The 18,371-nt window shown below is 45.5% G+C and overlaps 1 protein-coding gene across 2 annotated transcripts in view; it reads right to left on the reverse strand.

Annotated features, from left to right (window-relative positions):
• Positions 1 to 7,199, reverse strand: part of OLFML2B (olfactomedin like 2B) — a 31,256-nt gene extending 24,057 nt beyond the window's left edge. For both annotated transcript variants that reach the window (XM_033151228.1, XM_033151227.1), the window contains exon 1: positions 7,044 to 7,199. In XM_033151228.1, the coding sequence (XP_033007119.1) occupies positions 7,044 to 7,181 (138 nt within the window). In that variant the 5' untranslated portion in view covers positions 7,182 to 7,199. The remainder of the gene's footprint in view (positions 1 to 7,043) is intronic.
• Between the last annotated feature and the right edge of the window lie 11,172 nt (positions 7,200 to 18,371).

Here is an 18,371-nt window from a genome sequence, read left to right on the forward strand (position 1 = left end):
TTTTTGGTGTGCACCTCCCCAAAAACAATGTTTGGAGAGATCCAGCGATGAGACACCCTGGCTGCTTTGCATTCAGATGGTACGGGCTCAGTTCAGACATCATGCTAAAGAATGATTTGAGCTTCCAAACATAACAGAGGCCGGCCACGGGTCAGACCTGCCTGTCTGCTTTCATTCTCCATCTCCTCGGCACCTCAGTGGAGTGCCCTCCGAAGGGAGAGCAGCGGTTGTAACTATGGTTTGTCAGGGTCAGACATGACACTAAATCAGGGGAGAGGGTCAATGTGGTTTCCCCCCCACCCTCCCCTGATGTTGCTGGACTACAACTCCTGTCATCCCTGACCCTTGGGTGTGCCGGGTGAGGCTGATGGGAGCTGCAGTCCAAAACATGTGGAGATCACATGATGGCTGCCCCTGCCGTCACTCAGGCTTCCTTAACAATGACATCTGAAAACAGAGCACCGGCCAGATTGCTAGTCAGCAGCGATGGATAAAAAAAGGTTTTGCCACTTTCACTGAGCAGTCAGGGAAGCCCTATGAAGAAAAATAAGACGGTTTCAGAATGGTAGTGTAAAATGGTTTATTATCTGAAAGACACACTGTAATTGCTCTTCCTCAATTTCTCACCTCTGTGTCTATTTTGCACTTTCTTTTACTGTCACTCACAGTACCTTTCTGAGTTTGCTTCTACAGTATCTCACTAGCAGCTGGGCAGGGACAGGACTCCTGCGTGTGAAAGCTATGCTGTAACATAAAGCAGGCTAATATTCCCAATCTATCCACATGATTTGTGTGTTTCAAAATTAGTAGTTAGGCCACCATCATTTCAAAGCACTCCTTTTTTAAAAACAATCCGTAACTAAATTTAGCCTCTTTATAGCTGGTCAGTTTCTTCCTTTTTTTCATTGTGCTCCACACAGAATATAAGCTTCTTTCCTCCTTTAGCAATGGAAGCTGATCCAATCAAATAGGCCCAGTTTGCTTGCTTTGTTATCCAGCTATACTATTCTGGCAGTGTGTTCATTTTGTATTAAATTTGGCTGGGCTTGCATTTGGCACATCTCTGATGCAAATAAAGCAATCATATTTTTTTGTAGAAAGGAAACTACAGTAAAACCCACACGACCTGAGTTCATTCAACCACAGAGTCAATTAATTTAGAAGCAGACTTTAATCTAAGTAAAAATAATTGTTTCTGTTTCTAAGAAAGAGCCAAAAGCACAGTCAGTCCAGCAATAAAGAGCTCCTGTTCATACCAATTTATGGCTCATTTTTACAACTGTTGGAACCTATGGCAGCAGCTGTCACTTTTAGCTGACTTTAGCCACAGGTGAAAACCAACACAAAGCTGACTGAAAAGTGCCGCTGTTGCCACAGGCTCACAGAGTCTTAGGAATAAACATGCAACTACTCTTGCAGCACAATCCTGGAAATAATTTGCTCAGGAGAAAGTCCCACGTTAAACCTACCGGGACTTACTTTTGAGTACCCAGGAAAGGGCTGCATGGCAACAATCCTAAACCTACCTATCTCGCTGGGGGTCCTTCCAGATGCTAACAGTTCATTCCGACCCAGTTTTTCCTGTGTCTTCTATTTTATCAGGTATCCCACCCACTACTTCCCATCCACGCCAGTGCGCAGTCCTGGGTGGAATGTTTCTGTGCTATCTTTTCTGGTGCCTCCCCTCAGTTACTCCCTTCCTGCCCTCTACTCCTTTTCCCCATTGGGGGCCCATGTGCAGATATTTCCTTTCCTGTGCATGTGCACCTTAAAAAATAAATTTGCAGGAACTGCACTAGCTCCATACTTAGTTCCTAGTTATCATGGGTGCCTGCACTCTGGGGGGAGGGGCAACATCCATTTCCACTGCCGAAACTAAATGTCCCCACAAGGACTATTTAAACCAACCTATAGAACGTGATGAGGAAGCAGCAGTACAGTAATCAAAATACTGAAGGCCTATAAAGCCCCGGGCTCAGACAGTTACACTGCAAACTTCAAGAAGCAATTCACTGAGATTCTGATTCAAGATTAACCTCTCTATTTAATGGCATTGTTTCAGGTGGTCAAGTACCAAACTCCTGGCAAGATTCTAAAATAATAGTTATACCCAGCGCTTTTTTTCTGGGGGGTCGCAGGGGTACGCATACCCCTAAACATTTTGTGAATCTTTGTACTTTTGTCCATTTACTGGATTCATTTTTATAGTTCCGATTTGAACTATAAAATGGTGATTTTCTTGAGTCAAAATGAAAGCCCCCCCCCCTAAACATTTTTTTAGAAGAAGAAAAAACCACTGGTTATACCTAAGCCAGAGGAAAATCCCAAGTCAGTAGAAACATATAGACCAGGGGTCAGCAAACTTTTTGAGCAGGGGGCTGGTCCACTGTCCCTCAGACCTTGTGGGGGGCCGGACTATATTTTGGGGGGAAAAATGAACTAATTCCTATGCCCCACAAATAACCCAGAGATGCATTTTAAATAAAAGCACACATTCTGCTCATGTAAAAACACCAGGCAGGCCCCACAAATAACCCAGAGATGCATTTTAAATAAAAGGACACATTCTACTCATATAAAAACACGCTGATTCCCGGACCATCCGCAGGCCGCATTTAGAAGGCGACTGGGTCACATCCGGCCCCCAGGCCTTAGTTTGGGGACCCCTGATATAGACCAATAAGCCTTTTAACTCAAGATGTTAAAAACTTTACAGCAATCTTTACTGCAAGGCTCAACACATTTATTTCTTCCTACATCACCATGGACCAAGCTGTATTCATACCCCAGAGACAGATCTGTGACCCAATTTGCCGGCTACTAAATGTTACAGGCGCAGGTGGCGCTGTGGTCTAAACCACAGAGCCTAAGGCTTGCCGATCAGAAGGTCTGCGGTTTGAATGCCTGCGATGGGGTGAGCTCCCATAGCTCACTCCCAGCTCCTGCCAGCCTAGCAGTTCTAAAGCATGTCAAAGTGCAAGTAGATAAATAGGTACTGCTCTGGCGGGAAGGTAAACAGCATTTCCGTGTGCTGCTCCAGTTCGCCAGAAGCGGCTTAGTCATGCTGGCCACATGAACCGGAAGCTGTACGCCGGCTCCCTTGGCCAATAAAGCGAGATGAGCGCCGCAACCCCAGAGTCGTTTGCAACTGGACCTAATGGTCAGGGGTCCCTTTACCTTTAAATGTTATCCATCATAGCAAAAGCAAAAAGTTACCACCAGCAGACATATCACTAGATGCGAGTAAAGCCTTCGATAGAGTCAACTGGCAGTTCCTAGAAGGGTTGTTGTAAAAAATGAACATGGGACAACATTCTATAAATTCTATCATGAGACCATACAAAAACTCATACGCTCAGGTTAGGGGGAATGGTATAGATCCCAAAGCTTTCCCCACTGCAAGAGGGGTGCGACAGGGATGCCCTCGGTCACCCCTCTTGTTTGCCCTCTCCATTGAACCACTAGCCCTCTCCATTAGAAACAATTTGGAAAATAATAGAAATATTTTTAAAAATGCATAAAGTAAGTCTTTTTGCAGAGAGAGAAAAAATGCTCTCTAACCCCAAAGCTGCAGTGCCTGTATTAATGAAAGAACTGGGCAATTATGGTAATGTGGCCAGATTCAAAATCAACGAAATGCTGTTGAGTGACAGAGAAAAGGCGGAACGACTCAACACCTACTTTGCCTGTCTTTCCCCAAAAGGAAAGTGATGCCCAACTTGGTGATAACAGAGTAAGTGACATAAGGAGGCAGCTGCAGCCCATGAAAGGGAAAGGGGTGGAAAGGGAACACCCAGCTATTTTAAATGGATTCAAATCTCCAGGGCCTGATGAGCTGCATCCAAGGGTACTAAAGGAACTTGCAGGTGTAATTTCAGAGCCTCTGTCTATTATCTTTGAGAATTCTTGGGGAACAGGTGAGGTCCCTTTAGACGGGAGAAAGGCAAATGTTGTCCCCATCTTCAAAAAGGGGGGGGGGGGAAGGCAACTACCGACCAGTGAGCTTGACATCAATACAGTGGTACCTCGGGTTACGTACTTAATTCGTTCCGGAGGTCCGTTCTTAACCTGAAACTGTTCTTAACCTGAAGCACCACTTTAGCTAATGGGGCCTCCCGCTGCCGCTGCGCCGCCAGAGCACAATTTCTGTTCTTATCCTAAAGCAAAGTTCTTAAGCTGAAGCGTTATTTCTGGGTTAGCAGAGTTTGTAACCTGAAGCGTATGTACCACAGTAAATGTATATAAAGCAAAGTTTAAAAAACTGGCTCCCCCAATATCTCCCCTTATCCCTCTTCGCTTTCATCCAGGACAATGTTTAGATTGGAATGGTTTGGAACAGGTGGGTCTTTATAGATTAAAAGATTTCTATGCAAACAGTACCCCCCCCCCCACACACACACACATAAAAAAAGAACAATTCACAGCTGCCATACCAAACCTTAAACGGTCATGGTACCACTTCAACCAGCTGTTAAGATTCCTATTAAACCCAGACATTTCCACTCAAGCAAACAGGAAACTAACAGCAGTAGAGTATATCTTTGTTAGCCTCTCTCCACTCTCTAAGGGCATAGCTTCTTCGATTTACAAAGCTCTAATAATACTAGAATATGGCAATGTATTGTTCACAAAAATGCCATGGAAAATGGACGTATGTGCAAATAATACCAAATGAAAAATGGATGGCTTTGTGGTCTGAGAGACTACTGGACTCAGTTTCTGCCAAAATAAGGGAAGCCTCATTAACACTTCTGCATAGGTGGCATTATACACTGCTGAGGCTATCCTGAGTATGTAAGGAAGTTAATCCCAATAGTTGGAGGGGATGTATTTCCATATGTGGTGGTGTTACGACATCATCAAACACTTCTGGAATGCTGTCTTCAAAGAAATAAACTTGATATAGAACAAAACAATTGAAATGTCCCCTGCACTAGCACTGCTTGGGCTTAGGATCCCGTCTGCTCATGAGTATCCTAAAGATGACCTCTTAACCTTTCTATGGACTGCTGCCCATATGGAGATAGCCAGCTGTTGGAAAACCAGTGTTGGGCTGAACATTGATTCTTGGTATAACAGAGTATGGTCAATAGCACAGACAGAGAAACTAACATGCCAGGGCAAAAACAATCCATATTCCTTTTATAACATATGGCAAATGTTTATTGAATACAAATTGTTCAGACTGTGGCAAGAATCCACCCAGCACTTGTGAGAAAATGTGGCGTGATCTCTTAAAGTAATCAAATGAAACTAACACATGGCAAGTCTGTAATTTTATCAGGACAAGTTATTTGTTGTTTACTATTGTAACAAATATTTTCTCAAAATTTATCTTCTGTACCTTGAAAATAAATAAAAACAGTATTAAAAAATACAGAATGTCATTAAGACAACTCGAATGAAAATGCACAACAAAACAATTTAAAAGCAAAGAAGATGATGATGGCGATGTTAACAACTACCTGTTAACAACCCACCTGCCAAAAAAATAAAAAATAAAAGAAATAAGTGCTAATGAATTTTATACCATCTGTGACTGCAGATGTATAGTAGGCTATTCTCAACTTCACAGATTTTCCACAGTAAGAGAAAAACTGCATCAAATGTAAAAAATAATAGGCAAAGCAGGGAAGTACTGGAATTTTGATGACAACAACATTGGGTGGCTGGGTGTGGAAGCAAGTTGAAGCAGATGACGAGATCCACATCCGACTGCGCTTCTGTTCCAAGATGTTAGTACAGATGAAAATTAAGGGAATTCACAGCCCATAGGGTGTAACACTGCAGTGCTCAACATGGCGCACACATGCGCAGAGATCCCATCAAAGTATGAAGTGGAAAGACACCTTTGAAGAGAGTTTCTTTAACACAACCTGTTTATGTTAAGGCTATGAATCACGCACCATCTTAAGCATGCTCTCTTTGGAATAAGTCCCACAGAAGCAAATTTCACGGAGTTCAAAGTAAAGATGTTTTTGATTGAGCTGCAGACCCAAAAGCTTCAGCTCAACTGAGTCACAGTTCAGCCTTCATAAATATGAAGCATATCCATCTCTCAAAGGGACAGGCACCCAAATGAAAAAACCCACTTACTGTACATCCATCTTTGGAAGAATAACGGCTCTAATCTGAACTGGTTTGCGGACTAAACTAGCTTGCAGCAAGTCTGCAGGGTGCTAAATAGTGCTTTCCATGCTCTTTGAACCAGCACCGGAATACTGCACACATTTATTCCATTTTAAAATTTATCTTTTTCCAATTCTCATTGATTTGGAAGCAAACCTCAGGCATTCGGTGGAACTTGCCTCAAAAGAGACCTGTTTTTCAGAGAAAACATAACCTCCCTTATGTTCTTAGCAAATCCGCGCCTGTGAACTGGGAAGCCTCCCCCCCCCCCCCCGCCGGCTGCCTCGGCAAATCCAGAGGCCACCCACCTGGGCCATGCCCGTAGCTGGCACCCTGTTAGTCTCCATCATGTCCAGAGAGCTGCTGCTGCTGCTGCCCATCTAAAAGCCACCCTCCCTGCCTCGGGATCCTTTGCAAGTGCACGGCAGGGGGACGAGTGGGTGAAGAGGGAAAGGCATTCGCCTCCTCGTTCCTGCAGCTTCTTCATACCGAGCCAGATCCCTGCTCCATCTAATGCACTCGGGTCTCCTTCAGGAGCGAGAAACAGATGGCCTCCGCCAGACCCACCAGCCGCATCCAGAGCCAGGAACGAGGCGAGTTGCAGCGCATCAGGCAGGGTCTGCACGGCCACGGCTTAATCGCCCCTGAGCTACCTACCCTGACTGGCAGCCGCGCCCAGGGCTCCGCGCAGGAGTGCGCCCAAGCCGAGCACCTTCTGCTGCCACGGAGCAGCGCCCGGCAGGCACCCGGTCACGGGAACAGGGGTTCCCGGGCTGAACCGGCGCGCCGCTTACGCCCCGCGGCTGCCTAATTCCTCTTGCAAATCCCTTCTTGCTCCGGGCGGGAGACGGGCCGCTTCTCGCTCCGCGGCTCAGGCAGGCAGGCAGGCAGGAGTCCTGCGGGTGCAGCCTTACCTGCGAGAGGATGTTCTCCTGGTTGTCCGCCTCGTCCTGCAGCGGGGCGCCCGTGGGGATGGCGCCGGAGGAGGGTCCCCAGCACGCAGCCAGCAGCGCCGCCGAGCAGCAGCACAGCAGCGCCACGGGCCGAGCCATGGAGGGCGCAGCGGCTAGCGGGCGTCGGGGGGCGAGAGGCCGGGCATGGGCGGGCGCAGAGGCGGCGGCGGCGCCGGGGATGGCGGCTAGCGGGGAAGAGCGCGCCTGACTTCGGCTCCGCTGCCTGTCTGGGGGCGAGGCGAGGCGAGGCGGGCCGGAGGAGGAGCCTGCCGCCCGCCCCGTCCTCCTCTTCGGCTATTGTGTCTTCCGACCCCCCGCCCACCCGGCGGAGCTGCAGAGCCTGCGAAGAGGACGGCGCGAAGGCGGGAAGGGGTCGGTGGGTGCGCGCGGCGGCCCGGCCGGGAGCCCTCCGGGGTTAGACGCCCCAAACCCGCCCGAAGCCCCTCATCCGGAAAGACTGCCACAAAAAGCCGCCCGCCCCAACGCCCGAAGGTCTGGGGCCGAAAGGCACGGTCCCAGCCCGGTCGTGCGAGTCTCGAAGGGGTCCGGATTTCGTGCGTAAGATGCGCGCGTGTCCAGCCAAGGTCGAAGCTTACCCCGAAGCGCGCCTAAAACGGGAGAGCCGGGCTGTTTGTCTGATGGGACTGAAAGGTGAAAGGTAAAAGCCGAACTGCGAATCATGACTAACCCCGCATTTAGCTCCGTGGAACTGGAACTTATTGCAGGCCCACAAGCCCAAGGCAGGCAGGGCGAATCCTGGAGAGCTGGATCGCCTGGGATGGAGAAAAGGATGCGGTGGCCGAATGACCAGCACGCCAGGCTCCGGGGAGCGAGGTCCCGCTCCAGGGCGCACCGCTGCGGCCCCTTCCCCGCGACTTTGGGCCGTCGAGCCAGGCCACGCAACAGCCGGAGCCAGGAAGCCTCCAGCTCCTCTCCAGCCGTACTACAGGCTTCGCAGTAACTGACATTTTAAACGCCTCAGGCGCCACTTTGGGAGTCCCAGCCAGTAAAGAAGGAAGCCAGGGCCGGAACTGGGCTGTCACCCGGGTCAGAGACCCAGTTTGGTACCCCACCTCCATGTTGTGTGCAACAAACAAACAAACACCTCAACCCATTTATTTGTAAAGGGCATAAAAAAGTAGGCAATATATTATTTGAATACAAATCCCAAGAAGTATGAGCTTCCCTTCCAGTAAAAGCAAATTGTTTGACAATGGTAGAACTTCCATGTACAGCAAGTGTCTGAGGTCAGGTTTTGAATTGGATTTACTTGGTCACAGGATCATTAAAAGATTGCATTTCCATAAGATCAGCCAAGACTGATCTTTAAAGGTTTCCTTTAAAAATGTTTTTTCCTCCTCTCTTTGGGACTTTTTGCCACTCCTCTTGGTTCTGTGCAAACCCTTTCAAGGAGTTTTGAGGTGTAAATTTACTCTCGAGTAAGCTTCAACAAGTTTCTTTTACTTTTGTTTTATTACTCATTTTAAGAAATGCTAATTTTGTAGTCATTTTAGGTTCCATGTAAGGTGAATAGAAATGCTTTTTTGCGGGTAGAAAGTGCCCTTCCATTACAATCCTAATGCAATCGGGCTGACCAGCTCCTGCCAGGGATCTGCCTCTGGCAGGAAAAACGCTCCCACACCCCTTCCTTTCCTGTGTGTAAAACATGTATAGTCTGTAAAATGACTCAACCTTGGCTATTTAAACACATTCAAAGTTCTGAAGAGATCACAGAATCATAGAATTGTAGAGTTGGAAGGGACCCCAAGGATCACCTTCTACTGATTCTCTTCCTCAGCTTCCTGCCCCTCTCTCCGTCTCTCCAGAATTTCTTTCCCACGGGGGATCCTATCTTCTGCTTCACTGGCCACGCAGCCTCTCCAGATTTTCCAGCTCTCCCTCTCCCTGCATCGCCGTAAATGAGCCTCTCGTTCACTTTCTCTCTGGCTGAAGCCCAGAGATGCTGGGAGGCTTGGAGACTCAATGGCACCCCTCTGGAGGCTTCACCTGGGGCAGAAACCCTGGCTAGACACCCCCCCCCCAAAAAAAAACCGTGTGTCTGTTTGACAATTGGTCTGCCTGTATTGCTCCATTTAAATGCCCCAAAATGTGTAGCTATCACGAGGTGTCCCCCTCTTCCCCAGCTCCAACTGGACCTTCCGAAGTGGAAATAGGATCCATGGGCATAAATACTTAACTGATCAATTGCATCGCAGATAACTCGGTCTGCACCCCCCCCAAAAAAAAAAATCCTGGCTACACCCATGTTGCAAAGGTGGGATTGGGGGAGGGGGCTGGTCAATCTGAGCAGGGGCTCTGTCTGATGTGGCCACATGACTTCACTAGAATTGCTCCAGGCGTTTGAAGCCATGTGACCGGAGCTACCTTGGATTTATTGGAATAGACAAAAGAATTGTTCCTGGCATGCCCCTGAGTCTTCAACCCAAGCCCAGCAGGGAAGAAAGGCAACTGCCTGAGCTGCAAACCTAGCCTCACTTACACGGGAGTAAAGCTGATGTGAATTTTAAACTACAGTATTTTAGCATGTATTGTGATTCCCCCCCCCCCTGATTTTATGGTTTTATCTTTTTGCAGACGGCTTTCAGGTTTTTTTAAAATAATCAAATGGTGTATAAATTTTATGAAATAAATAGAATGAAACTGTGTTTTTGTCCGCTCATTAATAAATTAACTTTATTTTTGTTTTATCTAAAAGGACACCCACATTTCCGAAAGATTGCCATATACTTTTCCAAGGACTTTGTGACCAGGATGGTGAGGGGAAATGCAGGGCAGTCCGTCCTTCCTTCCCTCCTTCCTTCCTTCCCTCCTTCCTTCCTTCCTTCCTTCCTTCCTAAGGGCTGGTGTTTACTTTCGAGGTGCCCACCAACTGCCCCTTGAAAGCTGGGTGGCAAATGGTAATAGGTTTAGAGAAATGATGATCGTACTATTGTTTAGTCACGGGAGCTTAAAAACAGTGAAACTGATGATTTCCATATAACCTTGCACGCCATATAAAGGACTGGTCTATGCCTGCTAGGGCAGAGCAATCCTAATCCCGCCCCCCCAGTACACCAGACTGGAGGGGATTAAGAAGCAGTAAAGAATCCACTGGGCTCTGTTGGACTCTACTTGTGGGGTGATGGTGTGCCTCTGCTGCTGCAGAATCATAGAATAGCAGAGTTGGAAGGGAACATCTAAAAGGTAAAGGGACCCCTGACAGTTAGGTCCAGTTATGGATGACTCTGGGGTTGTGGCGCTCATCTCGCGTTACTGGCCAAGGGAGCCGGCGTACAGCTTCCGGGTCATGTGGCCAGCATGACAAAGCCGCTTCTGGCGAACCAGAGCAGTGCACTGAAATGCCGTTTACCTTCCTGCCGGAGTGGTACCTATTTATCTACCTGCACTTTGACGTGTTTTTTAACTGCTCGGTTGGCAGGAGCTGGGACCGAGCAACAGGAGCTCACCCTGTCACGGGGATTCGAACCGCCAACCTTCTGATCAGCAAGCCCTAGGCTCTGTGGTTTAGACCACAGCGCCACCCGTGTCCCGCAGAAGGGAAATTGAGGGTCATCTACTTCAACCCCCTGCAATGCATAGGTCCCCCTACATGCATTAAATGCAATAAAAGTGCAGGAAGGTGGAAGCTACCACTGGTATCCTTTAGTCAACATCATTTTCATGGGGGTGCTAAGGATAAACCATGGTGCAGGGCAACATCCCTGCTTGTGAACTTCTCAGAGACATCTGGACACAGAATGTTGCATCAGACGGCCCTCAGTATGATCCAGCAAAAGTCTGCAGATGTTCTTAAAAAGCTCAATAAATAATTTGCATTAGTCTTCACTGCAGAAATTTGGAGACTTCTCCCCCCCCCCGCCAGCCCCCCCGGAAGCACAATGGAGAAGCGATATGAAATCAAGGTGGCAAAAGATTAAATTTCAGAACTAGCTGGCAAGTCTCCAAGGCCAGGGGGCACTCACCTGAGAGTTCTTAAGAACTCAAATGGGAAATTGTTGATCTTCAAGGTAAAATATGTAACTTATTGCTAGAATCAGCCTCCTCACCAAAGGACTGAAACGCAGCCAACATCAAGTTTTGAAAAAGAATCCAGGAAATTACAGACCTGTCAGTCTAACTTGTTTCTCAGGTAAGTTGGTGGAAAGCATTATTAACACAAAGACTGTAAATATTTAGAAGAAGAAGCCTGTTGAATGTCTTTATAAACTACTTGGATGAAGGAATAGAGGGGATGCTCATCAAATTTGCAAATGACACCAAACTGGGAGGGGTAGCTAATGTTGCAGAAGACAGAATAAAAAATGAAAATGACCTTGATGGACTGGAAAACTGGGCGCAATCTAAAATAATGAATTTCAATAGGGACAAATGTAAGAATTCCCTTCTACATCACCTTGTTTGTTGCCCAGGTGAGGAACAACCACCTTCTGAATAAACCACAGAAACGAGGAAACTATTTTTCAAGTCCAGCATCAGGATTTGGGGACCCAGCATTTATTATAACTATTGCAATAGGACAGAGCTCACTCCACTCAATGGCCAGTTGAGAAGGTCTGCCCCAAGGCACTTCAGAACAACAGCAAACACAGCAAACAAAGAGTCATAAAACATCTTCACATACATCAAGAAAGGTTACAAGTCATGGGGTGGAAAACACACATGGCGTCTTCCTGCTATCCACTTCCCTCCCCCCTTGGGGTTGACCAGAAGTGTGTAGGCCTTTTGCCCGATTTAGGCATCAGATGTCCCATTTTGCCCTGGCCACCTAGCCTATGAGCAGTCTTTGTTGACATTTCTCCCATATGTCTTTCAGGAAACTGCCAAGGATTTCTTCCCTGGTGCTAACTCAGAACTGACATAGGAAAACATCCTGCCTTTCAGGGTCAGATAAGGAGAGATGGAACGCAGCAGCGTAGGAGGGGAGAGACTCACAGCTCCGACAGTAAGAGCTGTCTGACAGTGGAACGGTCTCCCTCAGGACTGCCCTTCCATGGTTTTTAAACAGAGGTTGAACGGCCACCTGTCATGGATTTTTTAGCTGAGATTCCTGAATTGCAGGGGGTTGGACTAGATGACCCTTGGGGTACCTTCCAACACAAAGATTCTACGATTCTATGAAATACAGAACACACAAAAACGAAGCCTAATGCATTCTAAAAGGTTAAATGCAATTAAAGTGAAACTTTGAAACATTATTAAAATCAAAAATTAACACCTGGGGTCTCTAGTTCTTATATCAATTGATGGGTGGAAGAGTAGGACAGCACCAGTTCAGGCTGCAGGTGAGGCTCACATAAAATAATGTTCCTACACACACAAACACATACCCCCCCACACACACACATCAGGGTGAAATGCATTCTGACATACCAGTTTTAGATAAACCGGTGTGTGTGTTTTGGTTTTTTTAATGGAGAAGCCTTCATGCAGTATGGAGGGGTATTCTTGTCAGTATTATTTTATTTATTTATATCCACCTTTCCCCCAGTTCGGAACTTATGGCAGCTTACACAGCTAAAATAGAACAGGCTAAAAGCATAGAAAAAACACTCATTAAACACTAATAGAATTAAAATGCTATAAAAAGATCCATTGAAAACATAGCACAGAACCAGCCCTTTCATTAAAAGCAGTCAGTTCCCTGCTGGCGGAAGGACAACAAGGAGGGAGCCAGGATAGCTTCTCCAGAGAGGGAGTTCCAGAGTCTGGGAGCAGCCACCAAGAAGGCCCTTTCTTGTGTCCCCAACCAGGAGGGTGGTGGGACTGAGAGACGGCCTTCCCCTGAAGATCTCAGAGCCTGGGCAGGTTTGTGTGAGGGAATATGGTCTTTCTGATAGCCTGGATCTAAGCCATGTAGGACTTTATAGGTTATAAGCAGCACTTTGAATTGTGCCCAGAAACAAACAGGGATCAGTCCTGACACAGGTTTACCATCTCACCCTCTGTTTGCAAGAACTAGGTCATTGCACTAACATCTGCCTCTTGGCCCTGTATCTTTTCCAGTCATCGGTTATTGCATTTACTCTAAATGACAACTTGCACAAAATTCACAAGGTTGTCTAAATTGCTGAAACAAGCAAAATAGGTAAATGTATGTAAAATTGTCCAGCTTGCATATTTGTTACACTTGTAGAATTCATCACAAGGTTTGAGGTTTTGTGAAGTACATGAAGGAAACATTCTGACAGTGTTATTGTCCACACTATAATAGGGTGGTGATGTTAAAGACCTCTTTGTGTGTTTTCAAGCGAGTGACTCAGGATACATCTGAAGCCTCTGTTGCTGGGTCTCAGCTCTCAAATTCCTCCTAGACAGGCGGTTTTTCTCTCAGCTGAGAGTCCAGCTGAGACAAGAGGTTGGAGGACAGACTGCTGGGAGATTTTTATCAGTCTTTAAAGCTCAGACCCTTGCTAGATGTAAGTACACTATGAAGGGGAAGGTCCTTCAAAAGAAGCGCTTGGGGTCACATAGGGAACTGTTTGAAATGTGTTGTAAGCCACTTTGAGCATGATTTTTTGGAAAGCATCATACAAATAAAATGAATAAATTAATCCGGGGGCTCCCTTAATGTCAGCACATTTCTTCTCAGTGTTCCTCCCATGGGTTGTCTAAACTCCAAACTGGCAGTCCTATGGAAACTTCATTCATTTGCTCACATTATCCAGACTTTCATTTTCTTTTAAGTTCCATTTTTGGAAATGGCCATTAAACTTTGCAATCACTGGTAGATTTGAGGTAGGTGATTTGCTGAGATAGTGGAAACTGCATCAAATATTTTGCCCATGGCTAAATACAGCCTTTTCGACTGGGTAGTAAATTGCAGGTTTTAGTTCCTATTAACAGTAAAACAGAAATTCCTTCTCAGCAGTTTCTTATTTAGATATTATTAATCATTCCACTCCCTCACCATAGGCTGGTGTCTTAATTTAGCTTTCAAATAAAGGTCCCCCCCCCCCTGTACCTTAAAGGTAGACAATCTAAATTGATTTTTAGCTTGTCATGATAAGTCTGACTAAAGCCCCAGGGGTTTGTTCATTAGGCATTCACTGTCTTTTGCAAACTATTCCAAAGAAAAGCACCTACAAGCCAGTAAAAATATCAGCAGGGAGAGGGAAAAACAAGCGAAAGGCTCTTGCTTTTGCAATGAAAAGCTCTTGCTTTCAAGCAAGGAAAGTATGAAGAAGTACAGAATGGGGGTTAAAAACCACAACTGTTATTTTCCCCTTTTATTATATAAGACAAGGTAGTGAAAGTCTAAGAACAAAATGTTATCCCTTTTTATGTTCACAATAACTCTGTTAGGTTGTTGTTGTTGTTGTTCAGTCGTTCAGTTGTGTCCGACTCTTCGTGACCCCATGGACCAGAGCACGCCAGGCACCCCTATCCTCCACTGCCTCCCGCAGTTTGGCCAAACTCATGCCAGTCGCTTTGAGAACACTGTCCAACCATCTCATCCTCTGTCATCCCCTTCTCCATGTGCCCTCCATCTTTCCCAACATCAGGGTCTTTTCTAGGGAGTCTTCTCTTCTCATGAGGTGGCCAAAGTACTGGAGCCTCAACTTCAGGATCTGTCCTTCTAGTGAGTACTCAGGGCTGATTTCTTTGAGAATGGATAGGTTTGATCTTCTTGCAGTCCATGGGACTCTCAAGAGTCTCCTCCAGCACCATAATTCAAAAGCATCAATTCTACGGCGATCAGCCTTCTTTATGGTCCAGCTCTCACTTCCGTACATTACTACTGGGAAAACCATAGCTTTAACTATACGGACCTATGTCGGCAAGGTGATGTCTTTGCTTTTTAAGATGCTGTCTAGGTTTGTCATTGCTTTTCTCCCAAGAAGCAGGCGTCTTCTAATTTTGTGACTGCTGTCACCAACTGCAGTGATCATGGAACCCAAGAAAGTAAAATCTCTCACTGCCTCCATTTCTTCCCCTTCTATTTGCCAGGAGGTGATGGGACCAGTGGCCATGACCTTAGTTTTTTGGATGTTGAGCTTCAGACCATAGTTTGCGCTCAACTCTTTCACCCTCATTAAAAGGTTCTTTAATTCCTCCTCGCTTTCTGCCATCAGGGTAGTATCATCAGCATATCTGAGGTTGTTGATATTTTTTCCGGCAATCTTAATTCCGGTTGGGGATTCATCCAGTCCAGCCTTTCGCATGATGAATTCTGCATATAAGTTAAATAAGCAGGGAGACAATATACATCCTTGTTGTACTCCTTGTCGTACTCTGTTAGGTAGGTTATGCTAATTGTGATTTGTCAAAGGCGTCATGAGAAGATTCTCAAAATATCTGGAGTAATGTACTCGTAAAGATATCAAATCAAGCTTGTATTCCAACAGGAAAGTATGTTTTAAGGTCTTCAACCTTTAAGTGAAAGGAGGTTTTGAGCTTTTGTATTAAAATTTAGACAGAATTTGCATAAACTCTACATTTGCTGGACTTTGGGATGTATAGATATGGATTGAAAACAAGATGGATTAGATAGATTCGAACAAAGATCTTGTCCACAATTCTTGTCACAGGGCAGACAGCCATGTGAAGGCCTTAGAGCGCCACAAAAATGGGGAGGGGGTCTGAGCGCAATAGCTGGATTTAGCTCTTGTATTTATTTTTTAAAAATTGAACATGAGTTACATATGCTCTTTGATTTATTAGAACAAAAATAAAGTGTATTAAGTGGTCTGCAAAGTAATATTAGTCAACAGAATAAAAGTTTGAAAACTGCTACTCTAGCACTCTTTGTACACACACAATGTGGCAAAAAAAGTTCTCCATCAGCAGATCAGGGGGTGAAAGTGGGGGGGGGGGAGGGAGACAGAGAGGTGCCAGGTAAGAGTTCAACGGGAGAAGCTATGGGAGGAAGGCTAAAACAGGGGAAAGACAAACAGGAGGCAGGCGGAAGTTCAACGGGAGAAGCTGTGGGGAGGCAAGCAAAAATGGGAAATACGGAGAGGAGGCAGGTGGGAGTTCAACAGGATAAGCTGTGGGGAGGCATGCACTTTCTCTTTTACATCTTCCTTTGCCATTTCACAAAATGAGCCTTCCTCCCCACAGCTTCTCCTGTTGAACTCTTGCCTGGCACCTCTCTGTCTCCCTCCCCCCCCCCGCTTTCACCTTCCTCCCCACAGCTTCTCCCGTTGAACTTCCGCCTGCCTCCTCTCCATATTTTCCCTGTTTTTGCCTTCCTCCCCACAGCTTCTCCCGTTGAACTCTTGCCTGGCACCTCTCTGTCTCCCTCCCCCCCCAACTTTCGCATTGTTGTAGGGTTTTTTTGCTTTTTAAAATTCTCCTGACTCCGAGAGTATTCTGGAAGCTCCTTTTTCATTCTTCCCTGTCCCTTTACAGCAGGAGTCAGCAACCTTTTTCAGCCGTGGGCCGGTCCACTTTCCGTCAGACCATGTGGTAGGCCGGACTATATTTTTTGGGGGGGGGGATGAACTAATTCCTATGCCCCACAAATAACCCAGAGATGCATTTTACATGCGAAGCTGCGGCGGCCATTTTAGGTTAGGGCACTGGAGCCTTAAAGAGCATTCTCCCCTACCCCAGTCCCAAAATCACGCACCCCAGCGACAAAATCCCCTCAGAGCTGGTCTTACTCAGTGCGACCTCTCAGGCATGCCTCCTGCTCCGTGTTTTTTTTTTTCCCGGCACATGCGAAGCTGCGGAGGCCATTTTAGGTGAGGGCAAAGGCATTGTTGCTCTGGCCAGGTCTGATGACGTCAGCAGGCAATCTGCCTTTCTATTGGATGTGTTGGAGTCTTCATTCCTTTTGCTGGTGAGGTATAATAGGCGCGCCATTTTTTGGCCTTTATTCTATATTTTAGGCATGACAGGTGTGTTTTTAAAATTTTTTATTATGCTATATCCTTCCCCCATGGTCATGTTACGCTTTGTCCTAAATTTGATGTGATTTGGTCCAGCGGTTACGGAGCAAGGTGTGCCCGGACGCGCATGCAATGGGAACATTTTTATATATATAGATGAAAGGAAATTGGGCCACATTCAAAGATTTATTGATGGAGGTAGATAATAAGTTAAAATTTAATGATGGATTGGTTGCAATACCATCAAGTAGGCCTAAATGATGTATTTAATGAAGATAAAAAATGTAAAGGCTTTGAAATAACAAGATCCAAACAGGAGACATAGTTTTTGGATGTTAACAAGAAAATATCAAAAATGTATAAATTATTGTTAGAATGGCATACCAAAGATGAAGAGGTTAATGATTTTATGGTTAAATGGGCAAAAGACTTTGATTATAATATACAATTAGAGGCATAGGGAAAATTATGGCAGGAAGGAATTAACTTTACTGCCTGTACCACATTAAAAGAAAATGTTATGGAAATGATGTATAGGTGGTACTTAACATCAACCAAATTGGCCCAAATGTATACCGGTAAATTAAAAAATAAGGAATGTTGGAAATGTAAAGAAAAGGAAGGGAATTTTTATCACATGTGGTGGACATGCAGTAAGGTAAAAGCTTACCGGGACATGATATATAATGAGTTAAAGAAAATGTACAAAAGTACATATGCAGAGTTGGCAAAGTTGACCTGGAAAATCCGCAACCAGCAAGATCAAATGTTCCAAAAAGACTGGAGTAAATTTATACAATATCTGAAGGATAATTGTAAACATTTAACCACACTAGCAGGACTGACTTAAGAAACTTGTAATGTTGAGGTTATGTACTTTTAACATATTTATTTAAAATTCGATAATTGAGATGGATATAATGCAAACAGGAAAAAATAGAAATGCTGTAAAACAGAAATAATTAAGGTAACCATGAGGTGGGAGGGAGGGAAGTTGATAGCTCTTTTGAGCAAATAAAATGTAAAAGTACTGTAATAATAATTGAAAATTAAATAACTATTACAATACAAAGAGCCTTACTGTGCTGGAATATCTATCATAGGTGGTCACCTTAATCAGATAAAAGCTTACCAGCAAACTAGATTCATGAGCCAAGTGGTCACCTGTGGCTTTAGCACAGAGAACTAAACTAGGACTTCAGCTTCACCAACACATCAGACCTCTGTCGGCAACAGCTTGTTATTATGGCTCAGAACTCTGTTGGAGACTCTGGCTGAGGGCCTCTGCTTACTTGCTGGTGCACAGCCAAGGAACCGGGTGTTTTAAGGTTACGGGCTTAGCACCTCTTAAGACTCTTGTGCCCATGAAAAAGTTGAGAGTCCTGTGTGATCTCCAGGTTGCTGCTTCCAACTTAGTGGATGTTTGCCAGCATCA

This window comes from Lacerta agilis, chromosome 6 (assembly GCF_009819535.1).
Source record: "Lacerta agilis isolate rLacAgi1 chromosome 6, rLacAgi1.pri, whole genome shotgun sequence".
NCBI lineage: Eukaryota > Metazoa > Chordata > Lepidosauria > Squamata > Lacertidae > Lacerta > Lacerta agilis.